Source organism: Haliotis rubra, unplaced genomic scaffold (assembly GCF_003918875.1).
Source record: "Haliotis rubra isolate DU_JTF1 unplaced genomic scaffold, ASM391887v1 Scf356, whole genome shotgun sequence".
Lineage (NCBI taxonomy): Eukaryota > Metazoa > Mollusca > Gastropoda > Lepetellida > Haliotidae > Haliotis > Haliotis rubra.
Genome location: NW_025767031.1, coordinates 780599 through 795484, shown reverse-complemented (window position 1 = coordinate 795484; position 14886 = coordinate 780599). Strand labels below are relative to the sequence as shown.

Here is a 14886-nt window from a genome sequence, read left to right as displayed (position 1 = left end):
TGCATCCCCTGTTTTCACTGTTACAGAATCCCTCTCATCACACATGCATCCCCTGTTTCCACTGTGTTACAGAATCCCGTCTTGTCAGACATGCATCCCCTGTTTTCACTGTTACAGAATTCCCACTTATCAAACATTCATCCCCTGTTTTCACTGTTACAGAATCCCCACTTATCAAACATCATCCCCTGTTTTCAAGAATCATGCATCCCCTGTTTTCACTGTTACAGAATTCCCGCTCATCAAACATGCATCCCCTGTTTTCACTGTTACAGAATCCCCGCTTATCAAACATGCATCCCATGTTTTCACTGTTACAGAATTCCCGCTCATCACACATGCATCCCCTGTTTTCACTGTTACTGAATCCCCTCTCATCAAACATGCATCCCCTGTTTTCACTGTTACTGAATCCCCTCTCATCAAACATGCATCCCCTGTTTTCACTGTTACAGAATTCCCACTTATCAAACATGCATCCCCAGTTTTCACTGTTACAGAATCCCCTCTCATCACACATGCATCCCCTGTTTCCACTGTTACAGAATCCCCTCTCATCACACATACATCCCCTGTTTTCACTGTTACAGAATCTCCTGTGATCACACATACATCCCCTGTTTTCACTGTTGCAGAATCCTCTCTCATCACACATGCATACCCTATTTTCACTGGTACTACATACCTCGTCACCCTACATTCAATCCTAATGTTGTCACTGAATCCCCGGTCTCCAGACATACATGGTGGATGAGTGATGTTTAGATAGAAGTCACTGGCAGTCAATACTGACATCACATAACGAGAAACAGTTACTACTACATTATGTACATTTAGAGAAAACTGTAGGCTTTTGTCCTACCACATCGTAAGTTCAATGTACCTGAGATGGATTATTTGTGTTGTTTTGTAAGAAAAAAAAGTGTTCAACGTCTTCCAGGGTAAGAAATTCAAAGCATCATTTCGATTTGATTAACAATACTGTCTGAGCTATTTGTGAAATTGGTTTAAACTTCTTTTGAAGCTTAAACGAAAGGCTGAATTTCCCTCGACAAATATTGACAGTGGTCCCACACTTATTTTATTCAATTTAAATCATATCTGTCGACTGGCACTTGCCGTTTTTGTATCAAACCCCGTTACCGCTAATAACTTTTAAAATGAATTTGATGAACTGTCGTGCTCGGAAAAGCCATGGCATAGAGAGAGATGACAACTTTAAAATTCCGATTAACTATAAACAGCAACGTTAAACCAGTAATTTTATGCACGGACACGCCATGGATGTCGCTGTTAAACATGCCCACTTTTTTCTCTTTGCCTCCGGCAAAATTACACGGGCGGGAGAGCGGATTTGTAGAATATCCTTTATATGTGTACATTAAGATAAAGAATTGTAGGGACCCATATAGTTGATAACTGAACAGACGATAGCAGGACTGTCTGTCAAAGTGAAGGATTATTTTGCCTAGCGCATCAACATTTACGGTAATTCGGCCCTAGACGTTTCAAATGTAGGAAAATTCGCGGGAGAGTCTGTTTGTTTTCCTCTTTCTCTCTGATAACATTAATCACTGTCGGATGAGGAATTCCGACTTTTGTAATGACCCCTGGTTGAGCTACAACAAGATCGCCTCTCAATACGTCACCCGGTTTTATCGTCTGCTCCCAAACCTCTAGCGCGCGTGACTCGGCATACTTCTCACTTGTACAATGGCAAATTACCGACATTTCAAATTATGTATTCATGAGAGCCTAGCTCAGTATTTGTTGTTCCACACTGCCGGGATCCTGCCATCGATCTCCCCGCACCGTGCGCTCAGCTGTAGTCCCCGTGTCTTCAGTCAGCACTGGGCGGGGCATGAGGCACTCTAACTTTCTCCCTCACACGCAGAACCAGTCACACGTGAATCGTAAATAAACAAATACGAAACACATAGTAAACCTAAATATTAGTGACTTCCTGAATGTTTTTACTTGATAATTAACGATATTTCAGATATATCTCTGCGTCATGTAAAACAGTCGAGTCTGAAAAACCAGTGACTGATTACACGAGCAAAGATCCACTGTTGAGTGCGTTGGCACAGAATAAGATTAAACATTGAGACTCCTTACTTTTGGCAAATCGTAAAAGGCATGCCATGCTACATGACAAGTATAACACGAGTAATTCATGATTGGGGTAAAAGATATGCTGTTATGTTGACAAGCTATAGTTCTTCTTCTACTTATTGTTGCTGGTAATTGTTATCAGACGCTGGATGGGTTCATATTTGTGGTGGCGCCGGACGGAAAGATCATGTACATTTCGGAGACGGCATCGGTGCACCTCGGACTCTCCCAGGTAGGTTGAATTTTGAGACCATTTGCTTGCAAGCAATACCAGTAAATCTACACAAACGCTAATTCCACTACACACTATTTTCTGTATCTTTGGTGTATTGCACCAAGACATCTGTAGATGCGTGAACAGCCCGGGATAACAGAACAGCTATCCATGGTCTTAAGATACCTGGACAACGGTCAGTTTTAATGCGTTTAAACATGTAATGCTGGGCTAATTCATGAACGACGCTATACATGCATATGTGATCTATGTATTGTGACCCAACGTAAAACATGATTTGGGGTATTTCTGTTTTTTGTTATTATTTTAGGATCTGGGTGCTGACACGTACTGTTTGTTGGACAATGTTATATTTTTGAAACAAATCCTTCTCTTAACCTAAGCATGGCAATGACGATTACACTCTTTGTTTTTATCTGTCTAGGTAGAACTGACGGGCAACAGTATATATGAATACATTCACCCTGCGGACCATGATGAGATGACTGCCCTCCTTACCGTCCACCACCCGTACCACACACATATACTGCAAGGTAGGTATAGGCCGCAACAGTAGGTGGATATCGTTTGCAAAACTTCTTTTCACGTACGTAAGGTTAAATTTAGTTTCGAATGGATTTGTTTTCACAATCAAACAAAATGAATTATTTTTCATTTTGATGTAATGCTGCGACGCCAAGACTCACGACAAAAACTGGCATCTCGAAACGGTAATATTTTGCTTCTGTCAATACACATCAGTGGTTACGACACTTCGCTCTGAGCTTACTCTTTACTGTAGTCCTTACAGCGTTAGCCCCTTTAGAGATCAGACATCAACGTTAAAGGTTGGTTTCGCATTTGTTGGTCGAGAAAAGCACAAGGCCAGTTATTCTTGTGAAACCATGTTTGTGTTGTCAGTACATACAAACTATGTACATCCCTATATATTATTTCCGATCCAGGGAACTATGCTGGTGATCAGCAATTGCGAGCCTTGTTCTGGCCTTTTAACATATATGCGGAATGTGTCTATTAAAACAGTATACATGCATATGAGAATATTATGAGTCTTTTATGCAGTGTTTGTCAACGGAAAGTAGTTATTACAATAATCTCTTAATGACACTTCAGACAATGTCCTATTTTGAACAATTCATGCACTGGACTGTGCATAACGGGTGTGTTATATTTATGTGGGGTGTGTCGGCTTTGTCACGATTTTGAAAAATCTAAGGGTATAAAATATTCAAACTATCTTGAGGTATATTCTGCAAGGATTGATTCTAGAAGGGTCATTTGTCAACTACTAAAAGAAGTCGTTCTTGTCGCCACACAAAAGCTTCAAAGAAAATATAGCGTTTGAGTGAATCTAGATGAAAAAAGATGCATGCTGTAAACAGTAAAAATATTCACATGTAATGTCAAAGGCCAAGCAAACCCTATAATCTATGACTGGCCTGACCACAATCTTGTTGGCTTACCGTACAGGACACAAGAGATGACATGTGAGAGCTAAATATTGTTTTGTAGAGTGGACTATTTAGAGGCGTTAGACAAGTATTTGTAGTCATTAATGACAACTGTGAATAAGGTAAATATCTTCTCCACAACGTTCGGGAATATTGGAAATAGAATAGCTGGATTTATCAAACTCACAAGGACCGCAGGTAAGCGAGCTATGGACGTCCGTCTGTCTTTCCGTAAACTGCGCTTAGCGAGTCGTGATATTTAGCCTCATAGGTTTACTGCCATTTTGTCGTCAAAAACGTCCCACGTTTTAGTTGTATTTTAATTAAATCATTTGAATTGTGAAAAACCGTTTAGGACGTATATCCTGGAAATCATCTCACACTGATGTGAAGTCAAGCGACGTAAACAAAACTAGATTTGTTCTATGGTATAGAACACGTTAACCTTAAATCAGAATTAACTGTTTATGTGATTCTGCGACTTGCAGTGTTTATGTTATACTTGAGAGAGCAGTCAGCATCTTTAATTACGACACTGTAACCTTATGTCCACGATGCCAATACAGTGATGTTACCACCACATGTTAACAATTGTTCGGAGTGGGATGTCGTAGCCAGATGTTGCCAACTTAAGTCTTCAATCCACTACACATTCTTGAATTTGTTTTGTAAATAAGTACGCTTCTGCTACCAGACAGAACTAGAGAATATAATAGCGTCCACGTTACCTAGGTTCTGATAAACCTCACAGTTCTCATGTATTTAACGGCATTACCTGGTTTGGATGGTTCACACTTATGCATATTGATCTAATGCTTTCAAGAGAATTCGTTAAACTTTTCAACAGAATCTTTTCATTAATTAGACAGATATATGGTTTTAGTTCACCATGACCGGAAGTGCGATTGAGCTAATCGTCTTCATCTAAACAGCTGATGAAATTAGGCAGATACGTCTATCTCCCTGTCTGTCCTTTCTAACACACACACATTCATTCTACGTAACTGTCTTGTATATATACACGATGATTTTTTCCCGTTTCTCATATAATATCATCCTTAAAATAGGCGATAGTTTAAGCTTACGTCTGTAGATCTTGTCATGTTTTCGAATTTAAAATGTTTCCAATGTATGTTAATTTTATGGCATTGGTGAAGATTCTTACAGATTATAATAGACTAATGAAGTAGATATCAACAAACAATGTTCCTTTAGGTCACAATAGTAGTCAGACAGAGTGTCTCTCTGATACTATCAGTCGTTGATGAAAAAACGTAAACTACCCCTTTCATCAAAACTGGTGAGGCACAGTAGTTGAGAAGGTTGTATGTGCCTTTTGTAATAAGCCGTCTTTGTTTATGTTTACAGCTATGTGACCATGCAGGTTTGCAATGTTCTAAATTAAATACAAATTATTTTAGCATCTCTGTAGTTCCTCGAAGGATAGTTCTATTTAATGACTGCAATACATGAACAAAGCTGAACCTTCAGTGTATGATTTCTGCATCCAGATGGAAGTGTGGATGTAGATTATGCAATTCATCTGATGAAATGTCACGAGTGTATTCCTCACTGTATCAGGCACTTTAGGCTTGATATCTCCCAATCAGTTCACTGAAATCCACTCAAGGATCTTTCCGCGACCAACATAACTCGTTGTTCACATGACCATCTACCACCATGTCTACTGGCCTGTACACAGGACCATCTACCGCCATGTCTACTGGCCTGTACACTGAACCACAAACCTCCATGTCTACTGGCCTGTACACTGGACCGCAAACCGTCATGTCTACTGGCATGCACCCTGGACCGCAAACCTCCATGTCTACTGGCCTGTACACTGGACCGCAAACCGCCATGTCTACTGGCCTGTACACTGGGCCGCAAACCGCCATGTCTACTGGCCTGTACCCTGGACCGCAAACCTCCATGTCTACTGGCCTGTACACTGGACCGCAAACCGTCATGTCTACTGGCCTGTACACTGGACCGCAAACCACCATGTCTACTGGCCTGTACACTGGACCGCAAACCACCATGTCTACTGGCCTGTACACTGGACCGCAAACCGTCATGTCTACTGGCCTGTACCCTGGACCGCAAACCACCATGTCTACTGGCCTGTACACTGGGCCGCAAACCGCCATGTCTACTGGCCTGTACACTGGACCGCAAACCGTCATGTCTACTGGCCTGTACACTGGACCGCAAACCGTCATGTCTACTGGCCTGTACACTGGACCGCAAACCACCATGTCTACTGGCCTGTACCCTGGACCGCAAACCACCATGTCTACTGGCCTGTACACTGGGCCGCAAACCGCCATGTCTACTGGCCTGTACACTGGACCGCAAACCGTCATGTCTACTGGCCTGTACACTGAACCGCAAACCTCCGTGACTATTTGCCGCCGTGTCGGCTCATGGCATCCATCATTAACTGTTGTCAAGTGACACATGATCTTTATTGCAGATATTGAAGTGGAGAGGTCATTCTTTTTGAGGATGAAATGTGTTCTTGCCAAGAGAAACGCTGGTCTCACATCAGGTGGCTATAAGGTAAGAAATCATTACCGTCATTTACTGTCATATTATATATACAGGCATCTCTGACATCTGTGCTAATTCAATACTTTTAATGCTCGTCAATTCGAGTGCTTTAAACGCGAATTTCAAATGTCTGCAAAAGTTGCAAATATGTGTTTTACTAGTGAAGCTAATTGAACCGGACATACAGTAGTACATGTGTATTTGACCAGCAAATTAAATCTTCATGAAACCTATCTACACAGCATTTTTATGTGAATATGTCAGTTGAATATATTATGTCTGGTGAACATATGCGTAGGATAGAATGCCATGTGTTTAGTATGGTGTTTAGTATTAGTTTGCAACATATACTACATCCGGGAACTGATCAGTAGAATGGATTACCATATGTTTGTTTACCATAGGGATAAGTCCGTAGAATATCTATGTGTATAATGTCTGAAAACCTATCAGTAGGATAGATTTCCAGATGTTTAGAAAGAGAGTTAGAAACATAGAAAAACAGTACCCATGCCTTCAGTCTGAAGAACATACATGGTATCGCTTTGAAGATACGTCACACATCACTTGAAAGTTGACCCTTGAAGAGAATAGGTCTTCCACAACTCATGCTTGTTGTAAGAGGCTACTGACTGGATCGGGTTGTCATTCACGCTGGCTGGCATGATATATGTAATTGTATCCACATTGACCAGATCGATGTTCATAATGTCAGTCAGTGGATTGTCTGTACAGACAGACGTCATATAGCTGGAACATTGCTGAGGGCGGAGTTAAATAACAAACGTAACAGTGGTTCGAAATTCTCAGTCAGTAGTTCTGTGAATGTATATTCACCATGTCAATTTGTTTGTGATGTGAGGCATACAGTCGTTGTATTTATGGGAGAAGCGGCTATCTGGATGCTACATATCAATCACCTGGTACTCTTTCCTCCCCTGTAGTGAAGAGGTCATGTGAAATCTGACTGTTGTGTTTCAGGTGATACATTGCAGCGGCTACTTGAAGATCAAACAGTACACGATGGACATCGCCCCGTATGATGGTTGTTACCAGAACGTGGGACTTGTGGCTGTCGGACATTCCTTGCCACCGAGCGCTGTCACTGAAATCAAAATGTTCAACAACATGTTTATGTTCAGGGCCAGTCTTGACCTCAAACTCATCTTTCTAGATGCTAGGTAAGTTGAGACGGTTACAACAGTTTCAACCTTTTTGTCATCTGCACAATTTAGTGTGATGATGATTTGTCGTTTTACTTAATTAATATTCCATTATGAAATGATTTACAATTTTTCTAAAGGGCTTTTGAATTATTTGAAATGCTAAATATTTGGTTTATATCTAAGAAGGTGTGTTGATGTGCAGTATGCCTCATTTATCGATATTCCATATTTGGACGGAACTACACATGTCGAACGCCATTTCAGAGTTGCTGCTCTAACTGGATATGAACCTCAAGACCTCATAGAGAAGACGCTGTATCACTACATACACGCATGTGACATTCTACATATGAGATATGCTCACCACACCCGTAAGTAGCTGACAAGGAGGACCTAACCTGTTAGCGTTAGGTGATACTATTCCATTACGTTCCATGCTACATTACATCTATAAACTGTACGTATAGGGCAGCCTACTCAGAAATCATGAGTGAGCGAGCGAGTGAGTTTAGTTTTACGCCGCTGTCAGCAATATTCCAGCAATGTCATGGTGGGGGACACATGAAATGGGCTTCGCACACTGTACCCATGTGGGGAACCCGGTTCTTCGGCGTGTCGAGCGAACGCTTTAACCACTCTGCTACCAAAACACCCCTAGAAATTAGGCAATTTGATCAATCTGCAAGAACATTATGCCGAGTGAATGTATCGGGGTGACGTGATTGCTACTTCTGGAAAAGACGAATCAGATTGCTGCAGGTGGAAGCAATGACCACGGGAAAACCAGGCTGGGAAACCAGGCTAGTCTCCCAATAAGTAACGTAGGCGGGACTCCCATGGCCATACCATAGCTAGTGGCCATAGCTAGGGAAGAAAAGTATGGAGAGCAATCGCGACAATCCTTCGTGTCATGAATAATAATTCTGACATGGGGACTACGGTATTAATCAAGAATACTCTCAATGTAAATGCCTAGGTCACTGGCGTAATAATACTGGAATAGCATTGGCCGAAGTGCGAGATTTTCAGTTATACAGAACCGAGCACGTAAAACTACAATTAAAGGTCAAGTGTCCCACGAAGCACCCTACACCTGGGTTCGAGTCGGTTTATTGAACAGAGGGGACCACACCAGCTGTTATTCCTGACGCAGTTGCGAGCGAATTAGGATATCGACATTGGACAGTCCCGTAGACTATTCGAAAGCTTTCATGGAGTACATGATTTTAAGTGAAATTGATATTTTTGTGTTGTTTCATAGACTGTGTGTCCGAAGTGGGGATGAACAAGCTGTTGACATATATTAATATGCAATAACATATGCTTGCACAACACAAACCAGGTTATTTGAAGAATTATCAGTATATAATTTAGACAAATAGTTTTAATCGTACATGTATATCAAATTTATCTGGATCGAATTTAATGCCAGATAACCCATTAGGGCTTTTGTTTAGGTATCATTGCGTTATCGGACATGCATTAAACATTACAAGGAAAAAAACAGTGCAGCGTTTGATGTACTTATCATGTCGGTGATAGGTCCTTTTACAACCACGGGTCACTTGTTCCGTATGTCAAAGCTTAGGAGTACACGTAGGTAAAATGGTAGGTTACTTGTTCTAGAACTCTTGAATAAATTATACGGTGTCGGTACTTATTTTATTTTGCCATTAAAAGTTTGGGCTAAGAAAGTAGTTGTGGGTTGTTCAAGGTATCTTCATCGTAAAACACATACATCCGACGGCGGCTAGTGTGTCTGCATTCCTTAGCATTGTTTTTGCCTTGTTTTGAGTCAGATAGAAATAACTTGTAATGCACTAAGCAAAGTTACTTCTCAATGAGTCATGGACTATGGGCCATAACTACTGACGATGCCTTTTATCCCCTGTTCAAGTAAATATCAATCAAACGTGATACTAACTGTATATTAATTTAGTATGTCAGCAACTCTGATTTATTTGCCACCGTTGATGGTAATGTATGCATTGAAACTACATGAAGCAACCGTGCATCTTACTTTCTTTTGGCGCTGCATTTTCTGTTGAATAGATTTACCTATTGGGTCATCTGGCTGTTTTATTACGTACAGCTACAACCCAATCAGTTAATTGGATCACGCACTTGTAAACTATCTAATTTGTCAGTGTCTATATGCGTTTACAATACTACTTGTCTGCTTTTGGTGGTTCCAACAAACATTAACTGAACTTTATCAAGCATATCAAGCATAATTTAGGAAGTGAGGTCAACATTTCTGTTTCGATAAGCTACTTGTACAGTTGCCTGACTGCAGAATACTTCAACCGCTTATCAATATGGTTTCATTTAGCCAAGATGTCTAATGCTGCTAACTGTAAAAAGGATAATCAACAACGATGGCAAACAGTTTTATTTGTCACCAAATACATGACGAACAAGATCCAATGTCATCCCCCTATATGTGTAAATATCTGGCATACATATACGTATTTGCTGAAATATTAAAGTACTGTTGAAGCATTTCTTTTCACCACTTGCAGTGTTGCTAAAGGGTCAAGTGACTACCAAGTACTACAGGTTTCTGGCCAAGGATGGCGGCTGGGTGTGGATGCAGAGTTACGCCACTATTGTGCACAACAGCCGCTCCTCCCGACCACACTGCATAGTCAGCGTCAACTACGTCCTCAGGTTGGGATCATTTTTCAAACTTGCTTGAAATATAGAATAGTAATATAATGTTTGCTGTAAACAAGTAAACTGTATCATTTTACCCATCTGGAATGTCAGAAAATATAGATTAGTAATATAATGTTTGCTGTAAACAAGTAAACTGTATCATGTTACCCATCTGGAATGTCAGAAAATATAGATTAGTAATATAATGTTTGCTGTAAACAAGTAAACTGTATCATTTTACCCATCTGGAATGTCAGAAAATATAGATTAGTAATATAATGTTTGCTGTAAACAAGTAAACTGTATCATGTTACCCATCTGGAATGTCAGAAAATATAGAATAGTAATATAATGTTTGCTGTAAACAAGTAAACTGTATCATGTTACCCATCTGGAATGTCAGAAAATATAGAATAGTAATATAATTGTTTGCTGTAAACAAGTAAATTGTATCATGTTACCCATCTGGAATGTCAGAAAATATGCCTATGCCAAATCTATTTCTAAACTCTCTTGGAGAAAGTAAGAAACGGGGCCTTTATTACACACGCATAAGTTATTCAAAGACAAAGTGACATGGTTTGCTTGTGAAGGAATGCCTATTTGAAGTTAACTACAGAATGTAACGCGTGATGGGAATTAAGATTGGAGTGACATGAATTACATCACCGAATGAAAATCGACGTTATCATTAATGGCTCTTGTTGATCCGTTTATATCCGAAGTCATACGCGAGATTTGCGTAGCAGTGCTTAGAATTACAATGAAGTTTAGACAGGGTATTCTCATCAAATCCAGCATTAAATGACAAACTCGTTGTAATGAGTGCCGAGGACGTTTCCCAATATTCAATATCAACCAAAGATGGACAATATTGATCATCTCCCTTTCTATTTCAGCGACGTTGTTGCCAAAGATTGGCAAATACAGTTGGAACAAACTTTGTCCACAAAAGAGGTGTCTCCGTATTCTGCCATCACCGATCGATCACGCAGCAAAGTGCGTCCCTCACGCAAGTCTCGCCGATCTCCTTATCCTCAAGTTACCGAGACGCAAGATTTCTCTTCTGACTACCCAGAAAGAACGTTTGATTTCGCACCAGATGCTTCCGTCCCAGTGCAGAACTACCCCGGAGTGATGTACCAACACCCCCATGAAGGTGTGGACCGCTATAGTGCACTTTACACAGCTCCATATGCACACCCTAGTATGACCGTGTATAGAGATGCGGCCTGTGTTTACCCGTATCAGACTCATCAACGGTACATAGACGAGCGCAATCCTTATCGGGGTTATGAGGAAAGATACTATCCTGCTAGAGACCCTGCTAACTATCCAGGTTATCTTTCGTCCACCCCGTCATCCATGCAGACAATGTCACGGTTGACGCATAACGAGTCAAGCCGAGATAGCTCGCAAAGCACTGGACAACAAACGACTCAATCGCAGTCTCAGCAGTTTGATTACCGTTCTCCTGGACACGGCTCCAGAAGCAGTTCAAGAGACGCTACATTCAACCAGTCAGCCGCTCACTACACAGCTCCGTACAGCAATAGGTCCGAATCATCAGCATCAGAAGTTGATGTGGGGAGTGAAGAATATGAAAAACGCCATTCGAGTTCACAGTCTCATCGAACAGATCGACCTAACAGCTCCAAGTTTGACTCCTTGATGGATACCACGAATCAGATTGTGAAAGAAGAGTCATACAAACCTCAGGATCAGTCCAATGGTCCTTTGCAAACATTATCACCCCCTCAGAGAGAGTCTGTGCAGCAATCAGTTATCATTCGCAGATCTTCAAATCAACCTTACTCCTCTAGTGAGGTGCGTACAAATGCAAACTCGAGTGATACCTACAATAATACGTCCTACAAGTCTCACACTTCCGGTACCGGGGCGATGCAATCTAAACGTTCTACTTCCGGAGCGGAAAGCACTCAATCAAATCTGTTGAACAGTTCTACTACAACTGATTCTCCTTCCGGGGATAAGCTATTGAATATGAGGTTATTACAGGATAAGTCTATAACCGCCCCGGACTACACTCACTGTTTGAAAGCGGCTGCATGTAGCTATGATAATTACACTCAAGCCAGTATGTATCAAAGTGCTCAGAGACCGTACCCGGTTGTGCCCCAGGCTGGGTACACCAGTGTTATTGTAGAACCACAACAGTACCATATGGCCAATGGATATGTGCATTGATGACTCACCGAGGTGATCGCACCAGCGTTCCCTTCGGGCTTCCTATTCAGTATTTAAGGCACTAGAAGGCTCACGTAAAAGCAAACTTGCAATTATTTCATGATTCAGGGAATATGTCTATAAGCAGAGACTTATCTGAATGTGATTATCGTACTGTATTATGTATTTGACTGACATTGCACACAGCTACAATCATAGGACATACATATACAGCAAACACAGCGTATGTCTCATTAATGCTCCATCACCAGTAATTCATGGGCAGCCAACTATCAGCAGTAAACGGAAACGTAAAATCTCAACTTGAAAAGGTGCTATGACTTCATAGTATGTGCTTAATATCACACGTAGAAACCTTTCTATATGAAGTTAACATATATTCAACTTAAGTTATTTGGTGCCTTGTTTTTGACAATTGGTTGACACGTTAGATGTACGTGCAGGTGTAGACGATGCGGATGTGCCTGTGAGTGTCGTTACATATGAACCGTCTCTGATATTTCTCATCAATGTTCTTTATTCATTTGCATAATGTCAGAAACATTGTCTGATCTTTGTCATGTTTGAATACAATTGTAAACATGTGTCCCATTAAAAACCTCTAGGTTTTTTGTCAAATAAATATGTGTTATTGTTGAGATATGGTCGATTTCTATATTGATTATAACGTCATCACGAAAAGTGGTTGGGTCTTTCGTGCATGTCTGGTTCAAACAAAATCACTAACACTAAGCACTACAAATGACATTTTGTGTGAAGTAAAAATCTAGTATGGTATTGTGAAATCTTTTGAGAAATTCAATGAGGGCAAAATTGTATTTTTATGATAAAATGCATCACAAACCATCCATTTGGCAAACTATGATCATTCCTCATTCCTACCTGTGAGCCCACTCAGACGAAATTCTACTATCAGACGACAATTACCTAAGAGATCCGACTATCTGACGAGAGCCCACTGGATGAATAGTGGGGACCCCACTATCCGACTAGGACCCAGTGTATCAGGGGAATTCACTATCTGATGAGAACCCACTGTAAGAGGGGACCACCCTATCCGACTAGAACACACTGTATGAGGAGATGAACCCATTGTATGAGTATGCTCCACTATCCGACAAGGACCCAGTAAAAGAGGAAAATTCACTATCTGACTATAACCCACTGTGTGAGGAGATCCAATTATCTGATGATACCTCGCTATCTGACCAGATTCCTATCTATGTAATGAACCTTATGACTTAACGTCTTTGATTAGTTATCAATTTTAGAAACTAGATAAAAGTGAATGCATAGTATGTACAATGTATTTCAAAATGAAAATCTTATATTGATGTTTACTTGAAAGAGCCACTGTCTTTCATCGTAAGTGGGACCGCGGGTACCAGGAGAGCGGAAGGTGTCCCTGCCTGGTGTTCAGCATGAAACAAGGTTGCGTCCAACCCATATCAACCACCCCAATCCCATCCCCACCAACACCCACTCAACCAACTTCACCCACTATTTATGCACGTATTCCGAAGTAATGACGAGAATGTGCGCGCCAATATTCCTTCTCCACGTTTTGGAATACACAGTTAAACGACAACCACTACTTGAAATCATACTATCACTGTCTGTGAAGATCCGGGTTAGAATTGATCTTCAATAACCCTGCTATCGTTAGAGGCTATGTATATAATCGTATCGCAATTGCGTAGATAAATGCTCACGATGTCGGTTACAGGATTGTCTGATAAACTGCTGACTGTGGCGCTAAACAACAACCAAACATTCACATACCTAGTTAGGTATAGTTATCAGCTTAGTCATCACCCAACCGGTCTGGGTAACGTGTTAACAAAAGACGCTCAAATTAAACTACGAAGGAACTACTGCTCAAATGTAAAATTCTTCGATGGCTGAAAGAAAAGTAGCTTTTAAGAGTAGCTTGAGTTAGGAATATAGTTTCATGCTGCAATCAATAATCGTCACGCTATATCAAGAGGGGATCAGAAAAAAAATCGTCAAGCTATATCAAGACGGCCGGTAAATAATCGTCACGCTATTTCAAGACGGCCAGTCAATAATCGTCAAGGTATATCAAGATGACCGGTAAATGTTCGTCAAGCTATGTCAAGACGGCCGGTAAATAATCGTCAAGCTATATCAAGACGGCCAGTAAATAATCGTCAAGCTATATCAAGATGGCAGGTAAATAATCGAATCTAGTTCAGGATGACCAGTGATTAGAAACATGGCCAACGACCACGTTCTCAGTCCCTTTCTATGAAATAATGGGTTCATATCAGGAATGAGCGACCGTGTCATTCACTCCAATGGACTGGTGTAATTTATCCTCTTTCGTGAGGAGAGCGTGCTTTGGGTCAAATAACAATAGTTGGGAAATTATTTAATAGAATTAAATGTTTCATAACCGTCGTTCTTAGTGCTTCAAATATGCGGTAACACTCTTTTCTGTTCTGTTATTACGAGATAATGTAAGATTGTGTATTAATTT

At 40.8% G+C, this 14886-nt stretch overlaps 1 protein-coding gene across 2 annotated transcripts in view; it reads left to right on the top strand.

Moving 5' to 3' along the window:
• Positions 1–13024, top strand: part of LOC124285257 (single-minded homolog 2-like) — a 52253-nt gene extending 39229 nt beyond the window's left edge. For both annotated transcript variants that reach the window (XM_046721455.1, XM_046721454.1), the window contains exons 5-11: positions 2258–2347; positions 2775–2883; positions 6278–6363; positions 7336–7535; positions 7785–7891; positions 10043–10190; positions 11078–13024. In XM_046721455.1, the coding sequence (XP_046577411.1) occupies positions 2258–2347; positions 2775–2883; positions 6278–6363; positions 7336–7535; positions 7785–7891; positions 10043–10190; positions 11078–12386 (2049 nt within the window). In that variant the 3' untranslated portion in view covers positions 12387–13024. The remainder of the gene's footprint in view (positions 1–2257; positions 2348–2774; positions 2884–6277; positions 6364–7335; positions 7536–7784; positions 7892–10042; positions 10191–11077) is intronic.
• The last annotated feature ends 1862 nt before the right edge of the window (positions 13025–14886 follow it).